Source organism: Ursus americanus, chromosome 18 (assembly GCF_024610735.1).
Source record: "Ursus americanus isolate L20-20 chromosome 18, mUrsAme1.1.p, whole genome shotgun sequence".
NCBI classification, from domain to species: Eukaryota; Metazoa; Chordata; class Mammalia; order Carnivora; family Ursidae; genus Ursus; species Ursus americanus.
In genome coordinates, this window is record NC_142144.1 from 1,063,445 (window position 1) to 1,085,900 (window position 22,456).

The window sequence follows — 22,456 nt, forward strand, 5'->3', positions numbered from 1 at the left end:
GGGCCAAGAGGGTGCGCGCATGCGCGGCGGGACGCGAGTGGACGCGGACTCGGCGCTAAGGAGCGCCTCGAGAGGCCTGACCTGGCGGCCGCGCGGGGGCGCGCGCACGCGCGGCAGGATGCGGGCGGAGGTGAGCGCGGAGCCACGTCGGCCGCCCAGCCTTCGGAGCTGTCCCCGGGCCTTCGGAGCGGGCCTGTCACCCGTCCGCTTCCTCGCTGGGCCTGCCCCCCAACTCACCCCTCAACCCCGGGCCCACACCCAATATCCCACTTTCCCGCCGACTTCCCGGCGTGACCCCCCCTTTCCGCGGGCCCCGGGTTCGTGTGTGAGACTCCTGTCCCCCGGTGCCCCTGCAGTCCTGGAAAAATGTTTATTTGTGTAACAAAGCGCCGGCTGGGGAGCGGGGGGCTGGGGGGCGGGGCAGGGGCTCCTCCTCGGGGTTACTTCTTCTTCTTCTTGGCCACCTTGAGCCGCCCCTCGATCAGCCGCTGGGCCTGCCGCTTGATCTCGGCCCGCGAGGGGACGTAGCTGTGGTCCACGTCTGCGAACTGGAAGGTTTCTAGAAAGGAGGGCGAGGAGGAGGGGAGCCGCGCCCTGCAGCCCCTCTGCTCCAGCGAGCTTGCTTCCATTCTGTCTGTTGGCCTACATTCATCCCAGGGCCAGGTACTAGCTACTTTTTCTTATTTTCTCTATTCCTGGTGCTCTGGCATTTTCCTTGCATGCTCGGGGAGGGGCTGCCACTCGCAGGGCTAGCCAATTCTTAGAGATGGCAGAAGGCTGGCCGCTGGGAGTGGTCTCTCTTGCTAACCAACCCATCCAGAGACCACACCCCCGAACCCCTGCTTTATTAAACTCTCACACCGAGCCAATATTCCCCCACCCAAATCAACCCAGGGCCAGGCACCAGGCAACTGGGAACAGCCCCTACACCCCAAGCCCACTGGAATTATTCAGAAAGCCCATCTGAAGCTGTTTGCCCTGTCCTCCACCACCCCCTTCCGCGAAAACTCCAAGAAAGGCTCTGGCCTAGGCCGTTCCCTTGCTCCTCTCTGACTCCTCAAAGACAGTGATGCTCCCATATGTCAGAAAACGTAGTAAATTCTCCTTCCGATGGCATTAGCCTCTCCGTGTCCTCACTAAATCACTTTCTTAAATTAAAATCCATGCATACAGGGGATACACCCTCTCTGTCCCTGTATCGCCCCTCCCCCCCCGTGCCTCTAGGCTGTCCGGGTCAGATGGAGCCATCTGCCACACGTCGCCTCCCCGTGGCTGGGTAGCCTGGCCCTTAGCCCCAAGCCTGTACCTATCATATCCTCTTCCAGGTCCTCAAAGCTGATCCTGGTGTTCTGCTTCTCCTTCAGCGTCGAGGTCTCCAGGGTATCCCTCACTTTTGCGTCGACCTGCAGGGCACAGGGGACTGTCAGCTCCAAGGGTACGTGGGACGCGTAGGCACGCCCAGCCTCCGACTACCTCCTCGGTGCTGGACAGCGTCTGCACTCTGTCAGCCAGGTACAGCAGCTTCGCTTCGCAGTACGCCAGCTTGCCGAACACATCGAGGCTATCGGAGAGCCCCACTTCTTTCTGTAGGCCAGGAGAAGGGTCCCGTCTCTCCTCTGGCTTCTCCCAGGGACTCTGGGCAGGTGGCTCCACCCACCGCAGCTGGTACCTGGGCGGTGGGCAGGGCAATGCCAATCAGCCGCATGAAGAGGTTGTCAATGCCTGTCTGGATGGTCAGCAGCAGTTTCTGGCTCTTGGTCATGCTGGAGTAGGCCAGCTGGAGTCTCTCTTCCTCCTCTCTGAGCATGTCCTTCATTCTCTTCTCTACGGACTTGAAGCTGTTGAGGAGGGTGGTGCCACAGACTCCAGGCCAAGGCAGCCTGAGCCCTGAGTTGGGTGCTGTGCTAAATTCAGGGGCTCCACAGTCCAGATAGGTCAGATGTGGGCATGTGGCACCCCTTGGCTGGGCCCCCCAGACCACCTGCCAGGCACCCGCGGGCTCATTGGCAGTGGACACTCTCAGCTCCGCGCTGGGCCCCAGCCCACATGCACTGTTTGCGAGGACCCAGGTGGGGGGCTTGGTGGAAGGCAGAGGCTGGCAGGGTACCTGACGGAGCCGGGTGTCTCGCGGAACTTGAGCGTTGCCTCTTCCACTTCCAGCTTCTTCATCAAAGCCTCCAGCTTCGCCCGCCGCTCCTCACAGTCCTCCATCTGCAGCTCCAGGTTCTCCCCGGTGTTCCTCTGAGCGAGAAACCGGCCAGCGATGTCCTGGCATGGCCATTGTGGGGAGAAGCCGGTGTGGGCCAGGTGGGCACAGGCCCCACAGAACTGGTTTCTTCTGGGTCCCTCCCCATAGTCAGGAATGATGCTGACTGTGGCCAGGCACGGGGAAGGCACTTTCCGTGCGTCAGCACAGGTGACCCACACTACAAGCAGAGAGGGCAGACAGCCCGAGGCAGAGACGAGGAGAACACCCCTGAAAGACTGCCTAGCTTTGAGCCCCTTGTCTGAGGATGGACAAGCTTATGTCAGGGCCGCAGACGGGAGTTAAAGCTTACTAAGAATAAACCCAGATCGGATTAAACAGAAGGGCCAGGCAGAGATGGCCTCTCATTGTGGTCCTAGGGGTTTGGGAAGAGACGGAGTTGTAGGTAGAAGTCCCAGCACTTGGAGCCTCGAATCCCAGCAGGCTCCGTGCAGCCCCTGGGACATGACTTGGATATGCTAGTGTGCTCTCTACTTTCAGCTGTGGGGGCCGCAGCTCTGTGTCCCTTCATTCACAGGCTCAGCCGGGCCTTGGGCTGGGGCAGGGGCTCCCTGCCTTCCATCCACCCCCAAGAGAGCCAGGGAGCGGTACCCAGAGGTGGGAGCACCGCACAGCCGTCTTCACTTTCTCCACCAAAGCAGTCACATCTGTCTGGTACTCAATGTCCGCCTTGGAGGTCTCTCTTTTCCTCACTGGGCAGAGCAGAGGGGAAGGGTGGCCAGCATGCAGGAATGGCGTGGGAGCTCTCCTCGAGGCCATCAGACACCTCTGTGCATGCCCAGGCATCGGGGGAGCCTACCAGAGAGCTGGGCAGGTACCCATCAGAGCTACCTACACTTTTTCCTGCCCCCTCACCCCCCTCGCTGGCTCTTCTGGGATGCCCCAGGACAGCTCCATCCAGAAGCAGCCTGGCATGGGGGCTTTGTGGTGCTTCTCAGAGGCAGCCCAAGGGTCCAGGGGGCTGGACTGTCTCTTCTGAGGAATCACTGGATGATCAAGCCCTGGGGTGCCAGGGGACAGCGGAGAAGCTAGGGGCTTGGCCACACTGGGCAGCTAGCCCAAGGCTGGGAGTGGTGCGGTGAAGTGTGGGCTGTGCCTGTTGGCACCTAGCCTCTGCAGGTAGAGCCAGGGAGAGGCAGCTTTCTCCTTCACCCTGGCCACCACAGGTTGCACCTGGCCTCACAGAGACCTAACTAGGTGGCCTGAGCCCGCGCTGGCCTCTCGGGATCCTGGCTGGGGGCAGCAGAGAGCTGAGGCTCACCTTTCACAGTTTCTGTACCCATGAGATTGGAGGGGAAGTCCAAATCCCGCCGGCCCTGGTAGGAAGGGGAGGACGAGGTGAGCAGCACCGTCCGCCGGGGAGTGGGCCACCCAACGTTCTTGGCACTGCAGTGGGATTCCTGTAGGGACTTACCCGGCGGTACTTCTCGTTGGTCTCCTTCGTGTGGATCTTGTCAATCAACTTCTTCTGCTGATTGAGCCGGTTCTCCCGAGCCCTGCGTTCTTCGATGAAAGTCGCCTCCCCTTGCCGCATGTTCATCTGGGGACACGGGAGGTGGGGCGCGGTTATGTCTCACCAAGGCCCCCATGGTGCTAAATCCAGCATTCAGTTTCAGTCCCCATCTTCTAGATTTGGGAATACCAATGGAGGCTGTTGGCTGCGCCCTTCTTCCCAAAATGCTCATGCCTGCCAGCTTTCAACACCCTTCCTGCCTTCCGCCCTCCTCTCTGGACTCCTCCTCCAGCGCCCGGCCTCTGAGGGGTGCCACCTTCCCCTCCTCTACTGGAGTCGCCCGCCCCAGCTGCAGCCAGGGCTTGAGGAACCATTTCTCTTTGTAGCCTGGGCTCCCCGCTGATTTGGTTGGCTTCATTGAGAACTCACTCACACAGGGCGTGATTCCACGTGTCTAAAAAGGAACTCGACATCTTGCCCCAAACCTGGTCTCTCCCCCGTGTCCTGCTTTGGCGGGTTCAGCATCCATGCACCTGCCTATGCATCCTGGATGCTGCTTTCCCCCTCCCCATCCCCATCTGACTCGGTGCCAGACCCCTTCGGGTGACCTTCAGAGACTTCCAGGCCCCATTGGCATTCAGGCACCCAGCACTCCCTCTGGTCCGTGCCAGGGGACCAGCATCTGGACTCTGGTTCCCTCGGTCTCTGCAGCCAGAGCGCACCTGTTTCCGAAATGCAAATCTGATCCCATTGCCCCTGTGTCTCCTCTGAGAGTGTCAGGGTGGGTGGGGGGCCACCACCTAAGCCCCAACCACCTCTGCCTCCACGGGCTTGCAGGCCCTCCGTTCCTCCAAACCTTCTCTGCTCCAGCCGCTTGTGCCTCCTTTGGCCCAGTTATGCCCCAGGACCTTTGTTGTCCTTCATCCTCCAGGGTTCAGACCCCTTCGACCTCCAGAGCCCTACTCAAGCATCATCAGCCTGAGCAGGTAAGTGCCCCAGGGTGGCCCTACATCATCCATTCCTTTCTCTGCAGGACGGGCCAGTGGTTGTGTGACATTTCTTCATGGACTACTGGATGGCTTCGTACGCTGCCCCCCCCCCCCATGAGGATGACACATGCCTGTCTTTCAGGGGCTTTGAGGAGGCCTTGGCACAGACTGAGTGAAGGGATGGCCCCTGCCCGGGCCAGGTAAATTCCCTCCTGTGTTTCCTTCCAGGCTTCCATGGCTGGTAGGACCCTGTCCGGCCAGGGCCATCACGTATGAGCAGAGCAGGCTCGTGGGGTAGCCAGTGATGGCAGGCAGTGGGGGTCTGGAGTGTTCCTATGCACCCTGGGCCAGATGCATCTGAGAGGGAAACGCAGGACCCCCAGCCCTTGCTCACCTTGACCTCATCTGTAATCATCATGGCGTCCTGGGACATGATTGTCATATCTGACAGTTCTGAGCAGTAGTCGCCCACAAGTGTCTGCAGCTTGTCCAGCTCTGTGGGGTATCCTGCCAGCTCCTGCATTGAATGGGGCAAAAGCAGGGGCGCCCAGTGACGCAGTCAGTTAAGCCTCTGACTTGTGATTTTGGCTCAGGTACTGACATGATATCAAGCCCCCCACGTTGGGCTCCATGCTGGGCGTGGAGCCTGCTTAAGATTCTCTCTCTTCTTCCTCTGCACCCCCCACCCCGTGCGTGCCCTTTCTCTAAAATCAATCAATCAATCAATCACTCTTAAGAAGGGGCACGAGCAGGTGGGCACAGAAACTGATGGCCCAGGGGCTACAGGCCAACGAGATTCTGCCCTTCCAGAGTGGACGGTGCCTGCCCCCAACTCCTTACCCTGATTGCGCGAGCCCTGAGGACAGTGATGGGGTGTCCCACTGTGTGAGAGGTGACCGAAACCCAGGGAGCCTGCTGCTAGGGAGTGGCTGCTGTCTGGAGCAGGGAGGCTCGAAACACAGATGTGGGGTCAGAGACTCGGGGCGCAAGGCCAAGGCTGCCCTGACCAGCTGGCTATGGGAACCTGGGAAAGCCACTTAACCTCTCTGAGAGTCCCCATCTGTTGATAATGGCTCTTTCAGAAGGCAGCTGTCAGAATCTATTGAGAAGGTACAATAAGGTATGAAGCTCAGAGCCAGGGTCATAAATAGCCAATCTATCCAACTCTTAGTACTTTGTTGTTAATAACTACAATGCAGGATCTTTGCTAGTTAAAAAAAAAAATACATATGACTGGGACACCTGGGTGGCTCCGTCCGTGAAGCATCTGCCTTCGGCTCGTATTGTGATCCCAGGGTCCTGAGATCGAGCCCCGGGCCGGGCTCCCTGCTCAGTGGGGAGCCTGCGTCTCCCTCTCCCTCTGCTGCTCCCCCTGCTTGTGCTCTCTCTCTCTCTCTGTCAAATAAAATCTTAAAAAAAAAATACAGATGACCATGGGAGTTATTTATAAACACACACACACATATATGTTCTGGGGGTGCCTGAGTTGGTTGATGTCAGCTCAGGTGTTGATCTCAGGGTCGTGAGTTCAAGCCCCATGTTGGGCTCCATGATGGGCATGGAGCCTAATTAAGAAAAAAAAATGCATATGTTCTGAAAAGAACACGCCCCTGGGGGGACATAATGCTCCCACATGAAGGAGGGCCAGACCCAGGAGTACAGCCGGAGGGGGAAGGGGTGTGAAGAGGCGGGCCAAGGAAGGCAAGGTGGCAGGGTCTTGGGCTGGATCTCTAGGAACAGGGCGCTGAGGCAAGAGGGACAGTGCAGGGGCTGCCTCTGTGGGCTACAGCAGAACCTGGGGGCCGTGACTCCAGCCAGGAGGACCTGCAGTGCCTACCCATCCCACCCCGCCCTCCTCCCAAACCGCACTTCCACCTGTCACCTACCTGGCTGCGTTGCTCTCCGGGGCTCCCCCTGCACCAGCCTCAGGATGAGGGAATTGGGAGAACTTCCTCACCCTCCCTGCCCCTCCGGCCACACTGCTCCTCCCAGCACCATGGCACCCACCGTCCAGACCTCCTGTCTTCTGGTCCTCCTCCTCCCCATGGAGAGGGCGTGCCTCTCAGTGGGACTCATGGACCCTGGGGGCCTCCTCCAGGCCTCATCTGCTGGGGGCAGGGCGCCGGCTTGGAAGAGGTGGGCAACAAGCTGGAGGTTACCAGCCTGCTCAGAGGTGGCTTGCCCTCTGGAAGTTAGGGCACTTTCTGAGGGTTCAGGACCCATCTTTTGCCCTCGGAGGCCAGGCAAACGACAAAGGATGGGGCAAAATAGAAACACTGAACCATCAAATACATGCAAGAAAACCCAAACGATTCTGATATATCCCATAATATGCCTTTCTGAAGTAGCAAATGACAAGTTTTCACGTGCAGGAACATGGTGTCCCTGCTCAGCGGGGCCCAAAGCAGGGGTCTGTCCACCTTGGGGCACAGCGGCCTGAAGGAGGGCTGCAGCCCCTCCCCCCCGAGGGGCGGGGCGAGAGCGTGGCCCCGCCCCGAAGGCGCCCGTGCCCACTGAGATGCTAGCCGCGCACCTAGTCTGGGGCTGAGACCCCGGCGCTCAGGGCCAGACGGCTTCCCTGGGCTGGGGTGTGGGGCGAGGGGCTCACTTTCTTCAGATGATGCAGCAGGTCCACGTACAGCAGGTGCATGTTCTGGCTTGTGGCGATCTTGACCGTGGTCTTTTCAATATTGTTCTCCAGTTGGCGGATGACCTGGGGGTGGCCCGAAGGCACGCAGTGCTTGGTGACAGACCACCTAGAAGCCCACCTGGAGGCCGACCCGGGAGCCAGGAGGCTGCGCTTTTGTCCGGGGAGGGCGTGTGTGTCTTTCATTTAGCCTCGCTCCCAACGGAGCCCCGCCCCTTCCAGAGGCCCCGCCCATCCGGCGAAGCCCCGCCCCGCCCGCCACCTGCCGCATGCGGAGCTCCTCCTTGGTGGCGTCAGGCTGGCTCCGCAGGCTGGCCAGCTCCAGCTGCATGCTCTCCAGCTTCTGCCCCCGCCTCCGCGCCAGGTGAATCAGCACGTTGTGCACGTTCACGCGGTCGAAGACGTACTTTCGCAGCTTCTCCCGCGCCACCTGGGTCGGGGAGGGCACGGCCCGCGCGTGGGTGCGCACGGGGCTGCGGAGCCCGCGCGCAGCGGGGCTGGAGGGGAGGGACCCCGGGGAACGGGACCTCGCTTTGCCCGCCACCAGCTCTGCAGCGTTGTTTTAGTGGTGGTGGGGAGGGAGTGCACTGGCTGGGCGAGGCTGAGGGATCCCTCCTGCCACCTTACCTCCATGGAGCAGCGGCAGTGCGCCAGCCTCATGGACACGTCCTTCCCGCAAGCCTTGGAAATGGTCCGCTGGTCATACTGTGGAGCGGCGGTGGCTGAGCTGGGGCCCTGGTCTGTGTACGCCCAGCCCCAGTCCCGCCAGGCATTCTCTCCTGGCCTCTTCTACCCTGTGCTTGCCCAGCAGCAAGGCCCCATCCAGGCCCTCTCAGCTCACATGTGATGGGAGTCTGGAGAAGAGGGCCTAGGTCTCGCCTGCATGGCCAGAGAGCCAGAGGGGGTCGTGCTGTAGGGGGTAGCCCCGGAAAAGGACCCCAGTCAGGCCCACCCTGTCTGCCAGGCTTGCAGGAGTGACTGGAGCTAGGGGAACAGGTCCTGGGAAGCCCCTTTCCCAAGATGCCCCCTGGCTTCGGAAAGGTCAGAGCAGGGGGTGGGGGGGGAGGGGGGAGAAGAGGAGATGCCTGCTCTCCACCTGTGTGTGGGACTGTTTCAGCACGTGCATGTCCCCCCCCCCCATCCCCAGCCGGAGGTCAGCAGGGAGGGGGCAGGGCCACTCACCTTGTTGGCCAAAGCCCAGTCTTGGGCCCCTCGACGGATGTTGCTGCGCAGGAGAGCCAGCATGGCTTTGTTCTTGGCAGTCTTCTCCTTTACCGCTTGGATTTGCAGTGCCCGACATTGCTCTGGGGTGGGGGGTGGGGAGCGGAGGTGCAGAGGGCCAGAGGGCCAGGGTGTGGGCCAAGGGCTGGCTGGATTCCTGAGCTGGGGAGGTTCCACACTAGGGAGGCCCAAGGCAGGGTGGGCACAAGAATGCCGCCTCCACAGCCAGGGGTCCTTCCTCCCACCTACTCAGGCTCACTGGCTTCATTGCTCAACAGTGCTTATGTGGATGGCTCCCAGTGGGGGGCTGTGCTGGGCAGCGGGGAGGGTGAGGTCACAGCCAGAGATGGGCACCTCCTGTGATTCCTTCCAGACCCACTGGCCAGGGAAGCAGGTGGGTCCTTTCCTGTCCCCTCTGGCTTTGGGGCTCACGGTGCTCTCAAATCTCCTTGAAGCCCCCTGCACGGCAGCCCCTTTGGTCCCTTCTCTTAGGTCTGTTTGGGGGGTGGCCACTAGCCCTTGTTTGCCCTGGACTGGCCTGTGTTAAATCCGAAAGCCGCTGAGCCCAGAGAGGGGCCAGACGGGCTGTTCCCTTGGGGGTGGGCTCACCTTGGAGCCGAGTAATTGTCTTCAGCTCCTGGATCTGCTCGTCCATGTCTGCCTCGCTACGCATCTTCATGGTGGCCCTCGGGGTCCTCCAGGGACCCTCTGCACCTCCCTGTGCTGGGCCTGCTCAGCAGAACTGCATGCAGTTCCAATTGTCCCCGGAATCTCCGCCCATTGTGATGGGGGCTGAGGTTCTCGATGTCCAGTTCAGGGAACGCTGGAGCTCCCGGCCCACCCTGCCCCCACCCCCTGGCGCTAGTGAGCCTTGGGGCTGTCCTCTGGATGCGTGAGTCTTATGGCTGCTCTCTGCTCAGGAGCACTGCTAGGGTGGAGGGGCCACAGGAAAGTGATTTGTGGTGGTTTGACACTGTACCCCACACCAGCCCCCCTACTCTCCCCATCCCCTCCACACCCCCAAGCTGTCCCCCACTGAGCCTCATGGGATCTCTATTCCCTCACCCCACCCCAAGCTCAGACCCTGCACCCTGGACTACCCGGCTTGTGAGACCCCATCTCTCCCTGCCCTTCGCCTGGGGCTGGAGCCCGTCCTGCTCCACCTCCACTTCCCTGGTGGGATCCCTGGGTCTAGCTTTAGGTGTCACTTACTCCGGGAGGGGTCATCCCGGCCCATGCTGCCCTTGGAGTTGTGTGCCCCAAACCCCTGACAGCCTGGGATCCCGGGGGGGGGGGGAGGGCACAGCAGTTAAGTTACTGTTTCCGGCCACGCTGCACGACTTTGCTGGGGCTGCCGTAACAGGGTGGCACAGCCCACGCTGGCACTGTGGGGACTTAATGCCTCATACCTGGAGGCTGCAAGTCTGACATTGAGGCGCTGGTAGGGCTGGTTCCCCCTGAGCTAGGAGACAGCGTCTTCTCACTGTGTTCCCACAAAGTCATCCCTCTGTGTGTGTGTGTCCTCCTCCCCTCAGAGGGACACAGGCCAGACTGCATCAGGGCTCTCCCTCATTTTAATGCAATCATTTCTTCCAAGGCCTTGTTTCCAAATGCAGTCACGTTCTAAGGTCCTGGGTGTTAGGGCTGTGACATGTAAATTTGGGGACACACAGTTCATAACCATGGCTGTTACCCATAGCTGTCTGAGACCTCACACAGACCTTTTAGCCTTCCTGGTCATTGCCAGCTTTTAAAAAGTGAGTCCAGTCCCATTTAAAACTCCAGGTTCATCTTCTGCTGTCCCTCCGAGACCTCAGCAGTTTGGAAGGACGGGTCATGGGCATGGTCCTCCCCCGTTCTCCCCGGGCCTCAGGCAAAGCCTGCTCGCTGTCCCACAGTATCGGTTCTCCCTGCTTCCTCAGATAGACAACCCCGGAATTTTAGCAGGGCACGCGGCTGCCCAGAACGCGGCGGTCTTCCTAGGTGCCTTCACACTGGATGTACCATGTGACTTAGTTGTGGCCAATGGAGGGTAGGCACAAGTGGTGAGTGAACTGTCCTCCTCCAAGTGACTGGAATGGAGACACCAGGGCTGGAGCTGACACGGCTGCCTGGGACCATGACGTGCATCCGGAACAGAGGCCATGACTGCAGGGGCCAGACGGAATGCAGGCTGGGTCCCTGACCACCCATCAGCCCCGGATCACCCACTTGGACTATTTCATGAAAGAAAACCCCAACCCCAGCTTGCTCAGGCCATGGTTGTCTTGGGCTTCCTGTCATTTTGCCTTCCCACTAAACGATTCCCTGGTGCTCAATATTCTCTGGAGTGACTGGCTAGGCCAAGAGGTGCAGGAGTTGAGCTGAGGCTGGAGCGGCGTGGCCCTGTGTCGTGTGCCTTTGGTGTGACGGGGAGGGCAACCTTATAGGATGATGGATCTGCCCAGCTTTTATGTGCTCTCTGCCTCTCCCTCTGTCGGGTGGGTGGGTGGTCATGCCCACTCAGGCGCTTTCCTTGCATGGGGACAGACCTCCAGTAAACCAGCTCTGGCCTCCCTCCACCCCTCATGTCCTCCTGCCCTGGAGCGAAGTGACTTCATCTGATAGGTGTGTTTGGAATGGTAGGCGGGTCGGCACGGCCACTTCTTGTGCCTTGTCTCTTGGGGGCCAGGCGCTAACTGGCTGCATACCTTCTGCTTTGCTCCTTCGTGGCTAGACTTGTGGAAGCAGACCCCACGCGGGAAGTCCTGTGGAACCGTCTGATTCTGGGGCTGTGTTAGGAACTGCCCCGCCAGGTCCTCCAGTGTCAGGTGCTAAGGTGACATTTGTCTTGCACCTTCTTACTGCTTTGACGTGCTTCCCAATTGTTTTAGGACTCAGTTGGGAAAAGGCAAGACATTTATTTGTCTAGCAAGCCCTGCAGCAGCTGTCCCCTCTGACTGTGGGGATGCCAGGGCCAGACAGGGAGTGTCAGAGTGCCGGGGCATGGCAGAAGTCCCTTCCACCAAGTGCCCAGGGCCTCTCTGACCCTCTCCAGCTCTCGGTGTCCTCCATGTTTCTCACTGCCCTCTGGGAGGCCAACCACCGCAGGGACAGCCCCTTTGGTCTGACCTGGGCAGGAGCAAAGGTTTGCACAGGGTTGGCAGACCTGGCCATGCATGTGTGCAGGGGACCCCGTTGGGTCACCTTAGGGTGTGAGGAGGGCCGGTGTGAGGCAGGAGTGCAAGCCTGAGGAGAGGAGGCCCTGAGGGCTATGTTCTAGAAGTTTCTGGCCCCAGGTCTTCTGCGCCCCAGCTGGAGCTCTCCTAGCTGTGCCGATCTGTAGGAGGCAAAGGGAGACAGCTGGAGCCACAGCCTAAGCTGCTCACCAGGCCTCTACCAAGAAGGAAGCAGGCCTGACGTCAGTCAGCTTGGGGTCTGGCCACTCTTCTTGGGGTGTCCACACTCCCGATTCTGCACTCCCCCTGTCCTAGGGCCACCCAACCCCTCCTGTACAAGCGGCTCAGGTCGGTCTGGCCGTTGCATGCCACCCGCTCCCGCCCCCCTAGGATGGATAGGCCAGAGGGCAGAGGCCCTGTCCAGCCCACTCCCTGGGCCCCGGGCCTGTCTGCCCAAAACTCTGGCAGCGGGGCCTCAGGGTCTGCTTCCCGCTGCCCCCTGGCCTCTCACCTGTGTCCCTGTCTTTGGGGAGCTGCCCCGCCTCCAGGAAGAGCCAGAGGTTGCTGCATCTGTGCGACTCCACTCGGGTCACCCAGTAGCTGGCCACTGAGCCTGTGACTGGGGAGCGGGGGGAGGGGCCAAGGGGCTGTGGGCCTGGGCCTCTGCACTTCTCAGGGAAAGGGGACCTGGGCCCAGGCTTCTTCTGGGCAGATGGTGATGGTGGGCTTGGCAGGACTCCCACCGAGAACTGGGACCCCATCCCAGGAGGCAGAGATGCGTCGGACCACAGCCTCCCCACCCCTAGCGGGAACCCACCCCTGCTGAAGAGCCAGTATCACGTCTGGCCACTCGGGTGCATGTCAAAGGCCATAGGCACAGGCCCTGGAGTACCCACCCACGGCCACCAACACGTTCCACTGGAAGGGGTATGGAAACTTCCTCCGAACGAACATCTGCAGGCCGAAGGTTGCACCGGTGCCTGCCAAGAGCCAAGGCCCCCATCAGCCAGCCTGTCCACCAGGCTGGCGGGGGAACCGCCTGGGCCCCGGCTGAGGGCCCACAGCACCGGTCAGGCTCCCAGCATCTGAGGACGGGCGACCTGACGCCACCTGCTGGGCACTCAGGGTGAGACAGGAGGGGGAGGTCTGTCCACACCCCAGGACGTCTGGACCCAGCCTACCTGTGACAAAGGTGAAAACGCCCTTCACGAAGGCCTTCGACTGGCACGCGGCATACTCCCCCAGTCCCTGGGATGAGGGAGGGGGTGTGGGCTCAGTTCCCCTCCCTCTTCTTTCATAGGCCCTTCTGTCCCTTCTTCGGGTATACTCTGGCCGTAAGGAAGGGGCCCACTCATCGTGAGGCCCTGGGGGCTTGGACACATCCCACTTGCCTCCATGTCCACCCAGGCTGCCCCGATCCCCATAACGGGAGGGTCCACCCCTCTCTGTCTCTCTTCCCCGAGGAGGGAAACCCCCCACCGAGCCCCCACCCTCCCCACTCAGGTCAGTTTCCGAGGTCCGGGGCCCGCGTCCCAGGCCGGCCTTCTCACCGGGTGCTTGGCGGCCACGGTGTCGTCCACCCGGGACAGGCCCAGGTTCACCATGGCTGGCAGGTCCCCGGCAGCAGGCGGGCGGAGCCTGCGCAGGACGGGCAGAGGGGCGGGTGCGAACAGGGGGCGGAGCCCGCGCAGGACGTGCGGAGGGGCGGGTGCGACCGGGGGGGAGGGGCGGGTGCGACCGGGGGGGAGGGGCGGGTGCGACGGGGGGGGGGGCGCGGGTGCGACCGGGGCCGGAGCCCGCGTAGGACGTGCTTCTCCCTCTGCTCCCCCACTTGTGCTCCCTCTCTCTCACTCTCTCCCTCAAATAAATAAAATCTTAAAAAAAAAAAAAAAGCCTCCAAGGGGAAGTGCTGGGTCTGAGCCATGCTGGGGGTACCAGCTCCAACCAGCCCCTGAGTCCCAGCCCTCCCTCCTCCTCTCGAGGCTCAGACCCCAGCCCAGGCAGGCTTCTGGGCAAGGTGACAGGCCCCCACACCTATGCCCCTTGGTCTTCAGGGCATGATGCTGGGAGGGGATGAGGCAGGGAAGCACACAGGGGCCCCTCACCCACCAGTGCCAGTGCCAGGGACTGTGGCTGCCGTCCTGAGCTTGGCTGCAGGGCGAGAGCAGGGAAGGTGCTCGTAGGAGCTTCGGTTCCCACCTCCTGGGCTCTTGTGTTTCCTGGGCTGGGGGAAGAGCCCACCCCTCCACAAAGCCTGCAGGAGATGAGTTCCTGGACCCTCACCCCTCCCCACCTCTTACCAGGAGCTGTGGAATGCCCAGAGTGTCCCTGCTTCCCTCTGAGAGGGGAGGAGGCGGCCTCGTCATGGCCATGGCCTCCCTGACCTCGGTAGGACCTCTTCCTCCAGCCAGGAGTGGAGAGCACCCTGCAGGGCCTCTGCCCCATTCGGTCCTCGGAGGTGTAGAGTGTTTGCGGGGCAGGACAAGACCGGGATGTGGTCCCAGATTTGGAGCTCACCTTCCCTGCTTTTCACATCTCAGGCTGGACCAGCCCTGGCAGAGTGGGCCTGGCAGCCTGCCCCTGGTGCTTCTGGGGGAAAGTCTCTGAACCTGGGGTAGCCCTGATGGCACAGCTGCTTAGGAGGGCCAAGCTGGCCTTTGCTGGAGGTCACCTGACCCCGCAGTGCTGGGGCTGGGAAGCTGCTCCTTTGTGCACCTGATCTCCCCAAAGGGGCTGAGAGGGCTGGGCTCAGCGCTGAGCAGCAATGACATCAGCTCAGTGCCTGCCCACCCGCTGTGAAGAGCGGTGGGCCCCCCTCCCCGCCAGCCCAGGGCCAGGAGGTCTCTGATGGGGGGGGGCTGCAGAAGGTATGGCAGGGGTGGGCCACCCTTCAGTGCCTTCTCTGTGCAGGGTGTGACAGCCATCCCTGCCCCTGGTGGGCCGTCTGTGCCCAAGGCCCTGGTGGGTGGGTCCATCCATCCCTCCGGCCCTCCTGACCCCGGCTGGAATGGGGATGGGGGAGTGTGGAGGGCTTCACAGGTATGTTTTCTTCTGGGATGACGTCTGTGGCCTCTCGGTGGCACGACTTCTGTCCCTGAAAGCCGGGTCGCAGTGGGCGGCACGTTTCCTCTCTAAGAGCTTGCCTGTACAACTGTGTGCTCCACGTTTTTTTGTGCGTTCCCAGAGGCGGGCAGCCGTCCCCACCATTGACTCTAGAACCTTTCCATCACCCCAAAAGGAGTCCCCTTGAAACAGTCACAGGGAGCCCCCAGCTCTTGGCAGCCACTGATGTCCGTTCTGTCTGAGGACTTGCCCTTTCTGCACATTTCACATAAGTGGATTCTTCCGGAAGGTGGCCTTCGATGTGCCTCTCTCGCCCAGCCTGACGTCCTCAAGGTTCATCTGCGGCCTGGCATCGGTCAGCGCTCCTTCCTCCTTCCGCTGCACCGCATTCTGCCGTGGAGGGACGGCGCCGTGATTCCATTGCTGACACCAGTGTTGAGCTCGGCGACTCTGCCGTGGAATTCACCTGCCGTTTAAAGTGCTTTTCCGGTCCCTGGACCATCACACTCCCGGGCCCAGACGCCCCACCTGAGGCCTCCCCAGCTCAGGGCCTACCCGGTAGGGACCCCTCTCTCACCCATCCACGCAGGCTGCGGGGAGCCCCGCCAGCGGGGCCTCCTGTGTGCACCCGTGGGCACTGCCCTCCGGGGAGCTGGGGCCCTGGCAGCCGCCCCCGGTGCTGGACTCTGGGGGTGAGGGACAAGGCTCCGAGTGCCCGCTGCAGCCATGGACAAGGCAGGCGAGGCCATCCACGCAAACCCTGCCTCGGGCCGCAGACGTGGTGACATGGCTAGAGGCCCCAGGTTTTAGTGGGGCCTCATTTATCCACAGCTCATTTATCCACAGCTATGAGCTGAGCACCTTCTGCACCCAGAGCTGGGGAATCAGAAGCCAACAGGCTGCCGACAGCTCCTGTTGTCACCGAGTTTATAGTGTGTGGAGCAGAGACAGTAAATAAACAGAAGAAGATGCGGATTAAGCTCCAAGCCTGGAAGGAAGAGACGGGGGTGAGGTGTAGACTGGGGTTTGAGAAGGGCTGCTTGGAGGAGGCAGAGGCCACAAGCTGCCCGGGGAACAGCAGGGTCCAGGCCGGTGCTGAAGGGCCACAGGGCCACAGGGCCACGGGGCTGGGTTTTATCCTCAGTGCCATGATGGCGCTGGAGAATTTTAGGCTGGGGGCATCGGAATTATGCTCCTGAACGTTTGCTCTGCCCACTGTGTGGCCGAGGATGGGGGAGCCAGCGGGTGGCTGGGCTGCACTGAAGACCCCGCGCGGGGACGTGCTGGTGGCGGGTGTGTCTTCCGTGCGTTGAGGGCCTGCCCGGCCCCTGGGAAGCCCCTCAGGGGGTCTGCAGCCTGCAGGTTGTCTGTCCCTTGGTCCTTGCTGAGCCCGGCAGTCCTACGGTTGGTGTGGGCGTCTGTCCAGCCCCCACACTTTCCTTGGAGTGGCGTGGGGGGGCACTCGGCACTCCTTTGGCCTTCCTGTCCTTCACCCCGAGAGGTGCGTTTGGAGAAGATTTTGTAGCTATTTGTCGCCTGTATACACGTGTTTTAAACACCGAGATCTAGGTCACACACAGCAGAACTCACTGTTTGCTGTCAGCTCTGCGAGTTTACCAACAGACGCAGACACGGGACCACCACAGTCCCTGCCCCGAAGGTGTCGGCGTGCCCCTCTGCCGGCCGCCATGGCTGCACCCGCACCCTGCCACCGCCAAGCAGCTCCCTGTTGCTGGGGACTAGCCTATTCTGGAAGCTTCTAGAAAGGAATCCGCATCTGTAGTCTTCTGGAGAAGGCCTCCCTCGCTCAGCAACGCATCCGGGGTTTGTCGAAGCGTGTTACCCGAGTGGGCGGTTCTCTCTTTCCACTCTGTCCTGCCATGGAGGGCCCCGTTCACCCCGCAGCCGCTGGAGACACTTGGCGGCTTCTGGGTTTTGGTGGTTGTGAATAAAGCCCTCCAAACACCCACGTGTAGGTGTTTGCCAAGGTTTTCATTTCTCTTGTGTCAACACCAAGGTCTGTGATTGTCAGATTGTCTGGGAAATGAGTGTGTCCCTCTCTGAGAATCCGCCACGCGGTTTCCAGAGCACGCGGCCGCGAGTGCTGCCGGAGTATCCCGGAGCGGCTCGCCTTGCGTGTCCCCTGACTCATGGACGCATTTTCACGTGTTTATTTTCCATCTGGACGTCTTTGGTGAAGTGGCTTTTCCAATCTTTTGCCTGTTTTTTTTTTGTTTGTTTGTTTTGTTTTTAACTTGGGTTGCTTGTTTTTCTTATCATTGCATCTGGAGAGTTCTTTATAGATTCAGGATTTAAGTCCTTTATCAGATGTGTTTTCTGTAAATATTTTCAAGTCCCAGTGACTCTGGGGCCTGGCGGGCAAGCTGGCGTCCCCTGAAACCCAGAGCAGGCAGCACTCAGAAGCGCCCGCTCCTCCCCTCCCTCCCTACTGGGGATGAACTCCTCCACTCCTGAGCACTGAGCAGCCTTCCCCCCCCCAGACTCCGGCCCCCATCAGAGCGTCAGGGTCGTGTGCCCTGAGGCCACCAGGCGGTCCTCCAATGGCGTCTCTGGTGCTCTGTCTGCGAACACAGGAGCAGTCACTTGGGAGGCCTTGCCAGGGAGCCCCCGCCAGCCCATGGCTCCTCCCTGGCGACACTCAGGCCTGCAGGCTTATGTAACCATCGATAAGGTGGCTGGGACTTCTAATCCACCGTAAGTGGCGGCTCAGCTCCACCTCCAGACGGGCCTACTGGAGGCCCAGTTGGTGGCTGTGTAAGGGGCGGTGGGGTCCAGAGTGAGGGGCACCCAGGCCTCTGATGTCCCCTCTGTTGCAGCTGGGCTGGCCAATGGAGACTCCACTCCTGTGTGCGCGGGGGCAAATGAGTGAGGACTTTGGGGGCCCAGACCCCGAGTAGGGTCCCGCTGGCTAGAGTACCCCCAAGTGCCCTGGGCCCCCAGCCCCAGCCAGCCTGGAGGTGGAAGGAGGCCAAGATGAGGTCTCTGCTTGTGCTCGGTGACTGGCTGGCAGATGGGGGGGGGGCAGATCCTCAGACGGGATGGGGAGAGGGGAGAGGTGAGAGCCCGCCTCTCTGGAGCCCTCCAGGAAATGACCCCTGTGGCCGGGGGGGACCTTGGGTGATTGTGCGGGACAATGGACAAAGGGGGCTGAGTTTCCAGAGCCAAGTACCTTCCGCTGTCCGGCTGCTCCTCGGCGGAGCCCGGCTGGCGGGCTGGGCTATAAAGTCTGACCTCCTGGGGTGTGGACTCAAGTGCCAGGGGCTGGAGGGCAGCATGGCAACGAAGTGCGTCCTGCTGGGCCCGGTCCTGGTGCTGCTCTGGGTGTCTGTGGCTTGGGCTGAGGTCCTGGTGCAGCCAGATTTTGATGCCAAGAAGGTATCAGCGGCCCCTGTGCTGTGCCGTGGGTGGGCGTGGGGGCTGAGACCCACGGGAAACGCCAGCACCATGGGATAACAGTGTGCCATCCGTGGACCCTTGGGCCCTCTCTCCATTTAATCCTGAAACAACCCTGTGGGGGTAATTACTGACCCATTTCACAGTTGGGGGAACTGAGGTCATGCGACCTGCCCAGGTAGGTGGCAGAACAGGGGCTCAGAGCAAGAGACGGGCACAGAGAACCCCCCGGCTGTGTGGTTCCAGACAAACCTGTGTGGCCATGTGTCTCTGTGGCCCTGGTCCCAGGGCAAAGCCGGCCACTGAGCTGCTTTGCAGTTCTCAGGCCTCTGGTACGTGGCCTCCATGGTCTCTGACTGCAAGGTCTTCCTGGGCAAGAAGGACCACCTGCTGATGTCCACCAGGTCCATCAAGGCCTTGGCGGGTGGCAATCTCAGTGTCCACATGGAGTTCCCTCGGTGAGTGTGGTGGGCTGGGGGCGGCGGTGGGCTGGGCCAGCAGCCGAGAGTGAGCCCTGGCTGTGCACCCCCAGGGCTGACGGCTGTCACCAGGTGGATGCCGAGTACCTGAGAGTGGGCTCTGAGGGCCACTTCAGAGTCCCAGGTAGGTCCTGCCCCACCTGCCTTCAGGGACCCCTGACACAGCTTCTCCATGGGGTGACACGGACTCTCCTACCTGGGACCACCCCCATCACCATCTCCTGCCGCTCCCCTCCTTCCCTCCACCTTCTGCCCTTCCCTTGAGCCCTGACGCAGAGGCCAGTGTGGGTGGGGGTCATGCCTGAGCCCTGCGCCCTTCCCCATGGCTGGCCCCCTCCCCTGCAGCCCTGGGCTACCTGGACGTGCGCATCGTGGACACGGACTACAGCTCCTTCGCCGTGGTCTATATCTACAAGGAGCTGGAGGGAGCGCTCAGCACGGTGGTGCAGCTCTACAGTGAGGCCCCAGCCGCCTGCCCTCCCTGCTCAGCCCCACTGCTCACTGCCCACCTGGCCCTCACCTCCCACCCGGGCCCCGCCCCACCTTCCCTGCCTCCCCTGGCCCCACCCCTCAGGACCTGCCTCCCCTCATCGATCACCCCCAACTTCAAGCCGAGGGGGACCAGGCAGGGGCGGCAGGACCCCGCAGCTCTTCGGAGGGGTAGGAGCCAGCTCGAGGGGCCTCTGAGGGCCGGGCACTAGGGCAGAGCCCATGCAGCTCTCTGGCCTCCTGCGGGTGGGGCCTCACTGCCTGGAGCCTACGTGGGGGCTCCCATCCTAGTTTGCTTTAATTTCTGAGGGCCTTGGCAGAGTGGGCCAGGGGCTCCCCAAGGTTGCAGAGGTTGGGGTGAGGGCTGGAAACTCGTTTTGGGAGCCTTAGGCGTGTGGGGCCAGGGGACATGGCCCTGGGGAAGAGCCAGGCCATCCCAGTCTCCCAGACACCCTGTGTGAATTAGGAAAGGACACCTCTCTGGGTGGCTTCCAGTCCCCATGATTCCCCAGCCAGGCAGGCACTTTTGTGCAGTGCACAACCTGCCCAATCTTGGGTGGTAGACCTGCTGTCAACTCTCAAGGAAGAGCACTGAGGCAAGGAGACCTCCGTCCCCCCACCTCTGTGAGCCCCAGGAGACCTCCGACCCCCTCCCCTAACCTCTGTGAGCCCCGGGATACCTCTGCCCCCCACCTCTGTGAGCCCCAGGAGACCTCCGACCCCCTCCCCTCACCTCTGTGAGCCCCAGGATACCTCTGCCCCCCACCTCTGTGAGCCCCAGGAGACCTCCGACCCCCTCCCCTCACCTCTGTGAGCCCCAGGAGACCTCTGCCCCCCCACCCCTGTGAGCCCCAGGAGACCTCCGCCCCCCCACCTCTGTAAGCCCCAGGAGACCCCCACCCCTCACCTCTGTGAGCTCCAGGAGACCTCTGAACCCTCCTCTCACCTCTGTGAGCCCCAGGAGACCTCCGCCCCCCTCCCCTCACCCCTGTGAGCCCCAGGAGACCTCCGCCCCCTCACCCGTGAGCCCCAGGAGACCTCCGCCCCCCCTCCCCTCACCTCTGTGAGACCCAGAGCTCACAGGGGCCCTGCTCTGCCCCAGGCCGGACGCAGGAAGCAAGTCCCCAGGCTGTGAAGACCTTCCGGGACTTCTACCCCACCGTGGGGCTCCCGGATGACATGATGGTCATGCTGCCCCCATCAGGTACATGGGCCTCTTGCCAGCTCCCCGGAGTGAGCCAGCCGTGGTGGCGTCCGTTGTTGGGGGGGGGGGGTTGGCAGGCCCTCAAGCCGCTGCTGCCCACAGCCCCCTCCTTCCCCCCACGCACACTAAGGAAGAGGTTTAGGCAGCCAGGAAGGGAAAGTCTTTCTGTGGGTGGGCTGTGTGGGGCCCAAGGCACCCCGGGTTCGGGCTGTAGGAAGGCGTGGGCAGTCCCGGCCAGCTCAGCCTCTTGCGGACTGTCTTCCTTCTCACAGATGCGTGCTCTTCTGGGGGCAAGGAGGCTCCCTGACGCCTCTGGAGAACCACCTTGGCCTTCCCAGGTAGGAGGGAGGCAGGGTGACTCCCCTGTCCTGTTCCCCGGGGCTTGTGTGGGCAGGCCCTGGCCGCCTCTCTGTCTGCTGGGCACCCTGCCTCCCACTCCCCACACCCCCCACCCCGCTGCCTGGCCATCCACTCATGATTCAGGCCTCAGATTACACGTTACCTCTTCCAGGAAGCCTTCTCTGATTTCCTAGGGCTGTCTTAACAAATTACCACACACGACAGATGTTCACGCTCCACCGTTCTGGGGGCGGGAGACCCAGAGTCAAGGAGTGGGCCGGGCTGGTTCCTTCTGGAGGCTCCAGGGCAGAGCTTCTGCTGGTGCTGGTGGTCCTCGCGTCCCCTTGGCTTGTAGACACATCCCTGCTGTCTCTGCCTCGGTTGTCCCACGGCCGGCCTCCCTCCGTGTCTGGGTTCAGATGTCCCTCTTCTTACGAGGACACCAGTCACGGGTGCCGGGCCCACCCCCAGCCCACAGCGGCCTCGTCTCCATCCTTAACTGATCACATCCGCGAAGACTCTGTCTCCACGTAAGGTCCCGTTCTGAGGACCTGGCTGGATGTGAATTTGGGAGATGCCATCAGCCCACTACGCTGTGTGTCCCGCAGCCTCTGGCTCAAGCCTGGGGTGCTGGGCCTTGGAATTGTCTGGAAACTCGGTCTCCCCCAGAGGGTCCCATGAGGTGCGAACTGCCATCTTGCATGTCACTGCTGTCGCCGGGCTGGGTCCCTGGGAGCCCTCGGGACATGGAAGTAGGGGGACTCTTGGGGTCACCGGCCCCCCCAAGTAGACGCCAGGAGACTGCCTGGCCCCTTACTGAGTGAATAGTTTGGGAACCCACATAAAACAATAAATAACAGAAGTGACATGCCAGTCACATGGTGTCAGCGGCAGCCCTGTGGCCCCTCCTGGCGGGCCTGAGTGTCTGCGTGGTGGGGCTCCTTCCTCACCCTGCAGGGATCGTGCCCAGCACCCCTCCCGGCATTCTGCTCTCCCGGCCATGCTGGCTATTCACCCCATGGGGCGTTGGGGCTGTTTTCACTTCTCGCGGGTCTAGAAGATGCTGCCAGCCTCCTGGCCTGTCTGCACCCCACAGACGGTTGTCTTAGGTGGGAGGAGAGTAGGTAGGGACATGCCAGGTTGCTCTCTGGAAGGCTTTACCTTCGGAGAGTACGAGCCCCAGCTTCTTCCTGTGTGCCCCACCCCAGTGTTCGGTGTGCAGCGCCCCACGTGGACCCCCTCTCAGGTGCTGAGTCTGGGGGTGTTGTGGGTTAGTGGCCCTTCTGGGGCTTTCTTGCCACACTGGCCAGCGAGCGAGGGAGGCGCAGGGAAGTGCGTCGGGCTCCCCAGGCCCCTGGAAGGGCAGCACCATACCGTGGCTGGCCCCGGGCCGCAGCGGTGGGCTTCCACAGCTGTGGACGTTTTCACAGCAGAGTGAGGTCGCACTGGCCTTGCGGGCCATGTGTGCCTGGGGGGCACCCTGCCGTGGGTGGGGTCAGCCAGAGGCTCCGAGGAGTGCTTGCTGAGTGAGTGGGGGCAGGAAGTGACTGTGCCTTTTCTGTCTGTGCAGGCTGAGCTGGAGCTGCCAACCTTGTCGTCCCAAGTTGTCCGGATCCACCGTGCTCCTGGGTCACCCCCCTCCCCATCCCTGGGCCTCACTCCTCCACTCAATAAATATGTTCTGCAGCCTAGAATATAGACTCTTTGCAGAGGCCCTTGGGGAGGGCACCGTGA

The 22,456-nt window shown here is 61.8% G+C and overlaps 3 protein-coding genes across 4 annotated transcripts; 1 reads left to right on the plus strand and 2 right to left on the minus strand.

Annotated features, from left to right (window-relative positions):
• Positions 1-109: 109 nt before the first annotated feature.
• Positions 110-9,388, minus strand: CCDC183 (coiled-coil domain containing 183). Its single transcript, XM_045803780.2, has 14 exons — positions 9,186-9,388; positions 8,538-8,659; positions 7,983-8,060; positions 7,618-7,785; positions 7,317-7,421; positions 5,103-5,225; positions 3,681-3,806; positions 3,528-3,582; positions 2,858-2,958; positions 2,108-2,268; positions 1,670-1,838; positions 1,474-1,584; positions 1,307-1,403; positions 110-559 (listed from the first exon to the last, which is right to left on the minus strand). The coding sequence occupies exons 1-14, from the start codon at positions 9,253-9,255 to the stop codon at positions 441-443; spliced, it is 1,605 nt and encodes a 534-aa protein (XP_045659736.1). The 5' UTR covers positions 9,256-9,388; the 3' UTR covers positions 110-440.
• Positions 9,389-11,456: 2,068 nt separating this feature from the next.
• On the minus strand, positions 11,457-13,391 carry TMEM141 (transmembrane protein 141). Of its 2 annotated transcripts, XM_045803781.2 has the most exons (5): positions 13,285-13,391; positions 12,916-12,982; positions 12,631-12,714; positions 12,246-12,353; positions 11,457-11,895 (listed from the first exon to the last, which is right to left on the minus strand). In XM_045803781.2, exons 1-5 carry the CDS (start codon positions 13,336-13,338, stop codon positions 11,882-11,884), a joined length of 327 nt encoding a protein of 108 aa, XP_045659737.1. In that variant the 5' UTR covers positions 13,339-13,391; the 3' UTR covers positions 11,457-11,881. The 2 variants fall into 2 exon arrangements, with proteins under 2 accessions (XP_045659737.1, XP_087725312.1); XM_087869186.1 differs by lacking the exon at positions 12,631-12,714.
• A 4,700-nt stretch (positions 13,392-18,091) lies between these two features.
• Positions 18,092-20,690, plus strand: LCN15 (lipocalin 15). The gene is made up of 6 exons (XM_087869680.1): positions 18,092-18,193; positions 18,530-18,669; positions 18,744-18,814; positions 19,036-19,146; positions 20,282-20,383; positions 20,656-20,690. Exons 1-6 carry the CDS (start codon positions 18,092-18,094, stop codon positions 20,688-20,690), a joined length of 561 nt encoding a protein of 186 aa, XP_087725806.1.
• Positions 20,691-22,456: the final 1,766 nt, after the last annotated feature.

Coding starts and splice junctions, on each gene's coding strand:
- TMEM141 (XM_045803781.2), bottom strand. CDS start 13,338: ATGGTGAACCTGGGCCTGTCCCGGGTGGACGACACCGTGGCCGCCAAG. Junction 12,983..13,284: donor CCGTGGCCGCCAAGCACCCG/GTGAGAAGGCCG, acceptor CCCTCATCCCAG/GGACTGGGGGAGTATGCCGC. Junction 12,354..12,630: donor GAACGTGTTGGTGGCCGTGG/GTGGGTACTCCA, acceptor CCCGCTCCCCAG/TCACAGGCTCAGTGGCCAGC.
- LCN15 (XM_087869680.1), top strand. CDS start 18,092: ATGGCAACGAAGTGCGTCCTGCTGGGCCCGGTCCTGGTGCTGCTCTGG. Junction 19,147..20,281: donor CACGGTGGTGCAGCTCTACA/GTGAGGCCCCAG, acceptor GCTCTGCCCCAG/GCCGGACGCAGGAAGCAAGT. Junction 20,384..20,655: donor GGTCATGCTGCCCCCATCAG/GTACATGGGCCT, acceptor TCCTTCTCACAG/ATGCGTGCTCTTCTGGGGGC.
- CCDC183 (XM_045803780.2), bottom strand. CDS start 9,255: ATGAAGATGCGTAGCGAGGCAGACATGGACGAGCAGATCCAGGAGCTG. Junction 1,404..1,473: donor CGCTGTCCAGCACCGAGGAG/GTAGTCGGAGGC, acceptor TGTGCCCTGCAG/GTCGACGCAAAAGTGAGGGA. Junction 560..1,306: donor CCTGGAAGAGGATATGATAG/GTACAGGCTTGG, acceptor CCTCCTTTCTAG/AAACCTTCCAGTTCGCAGAC.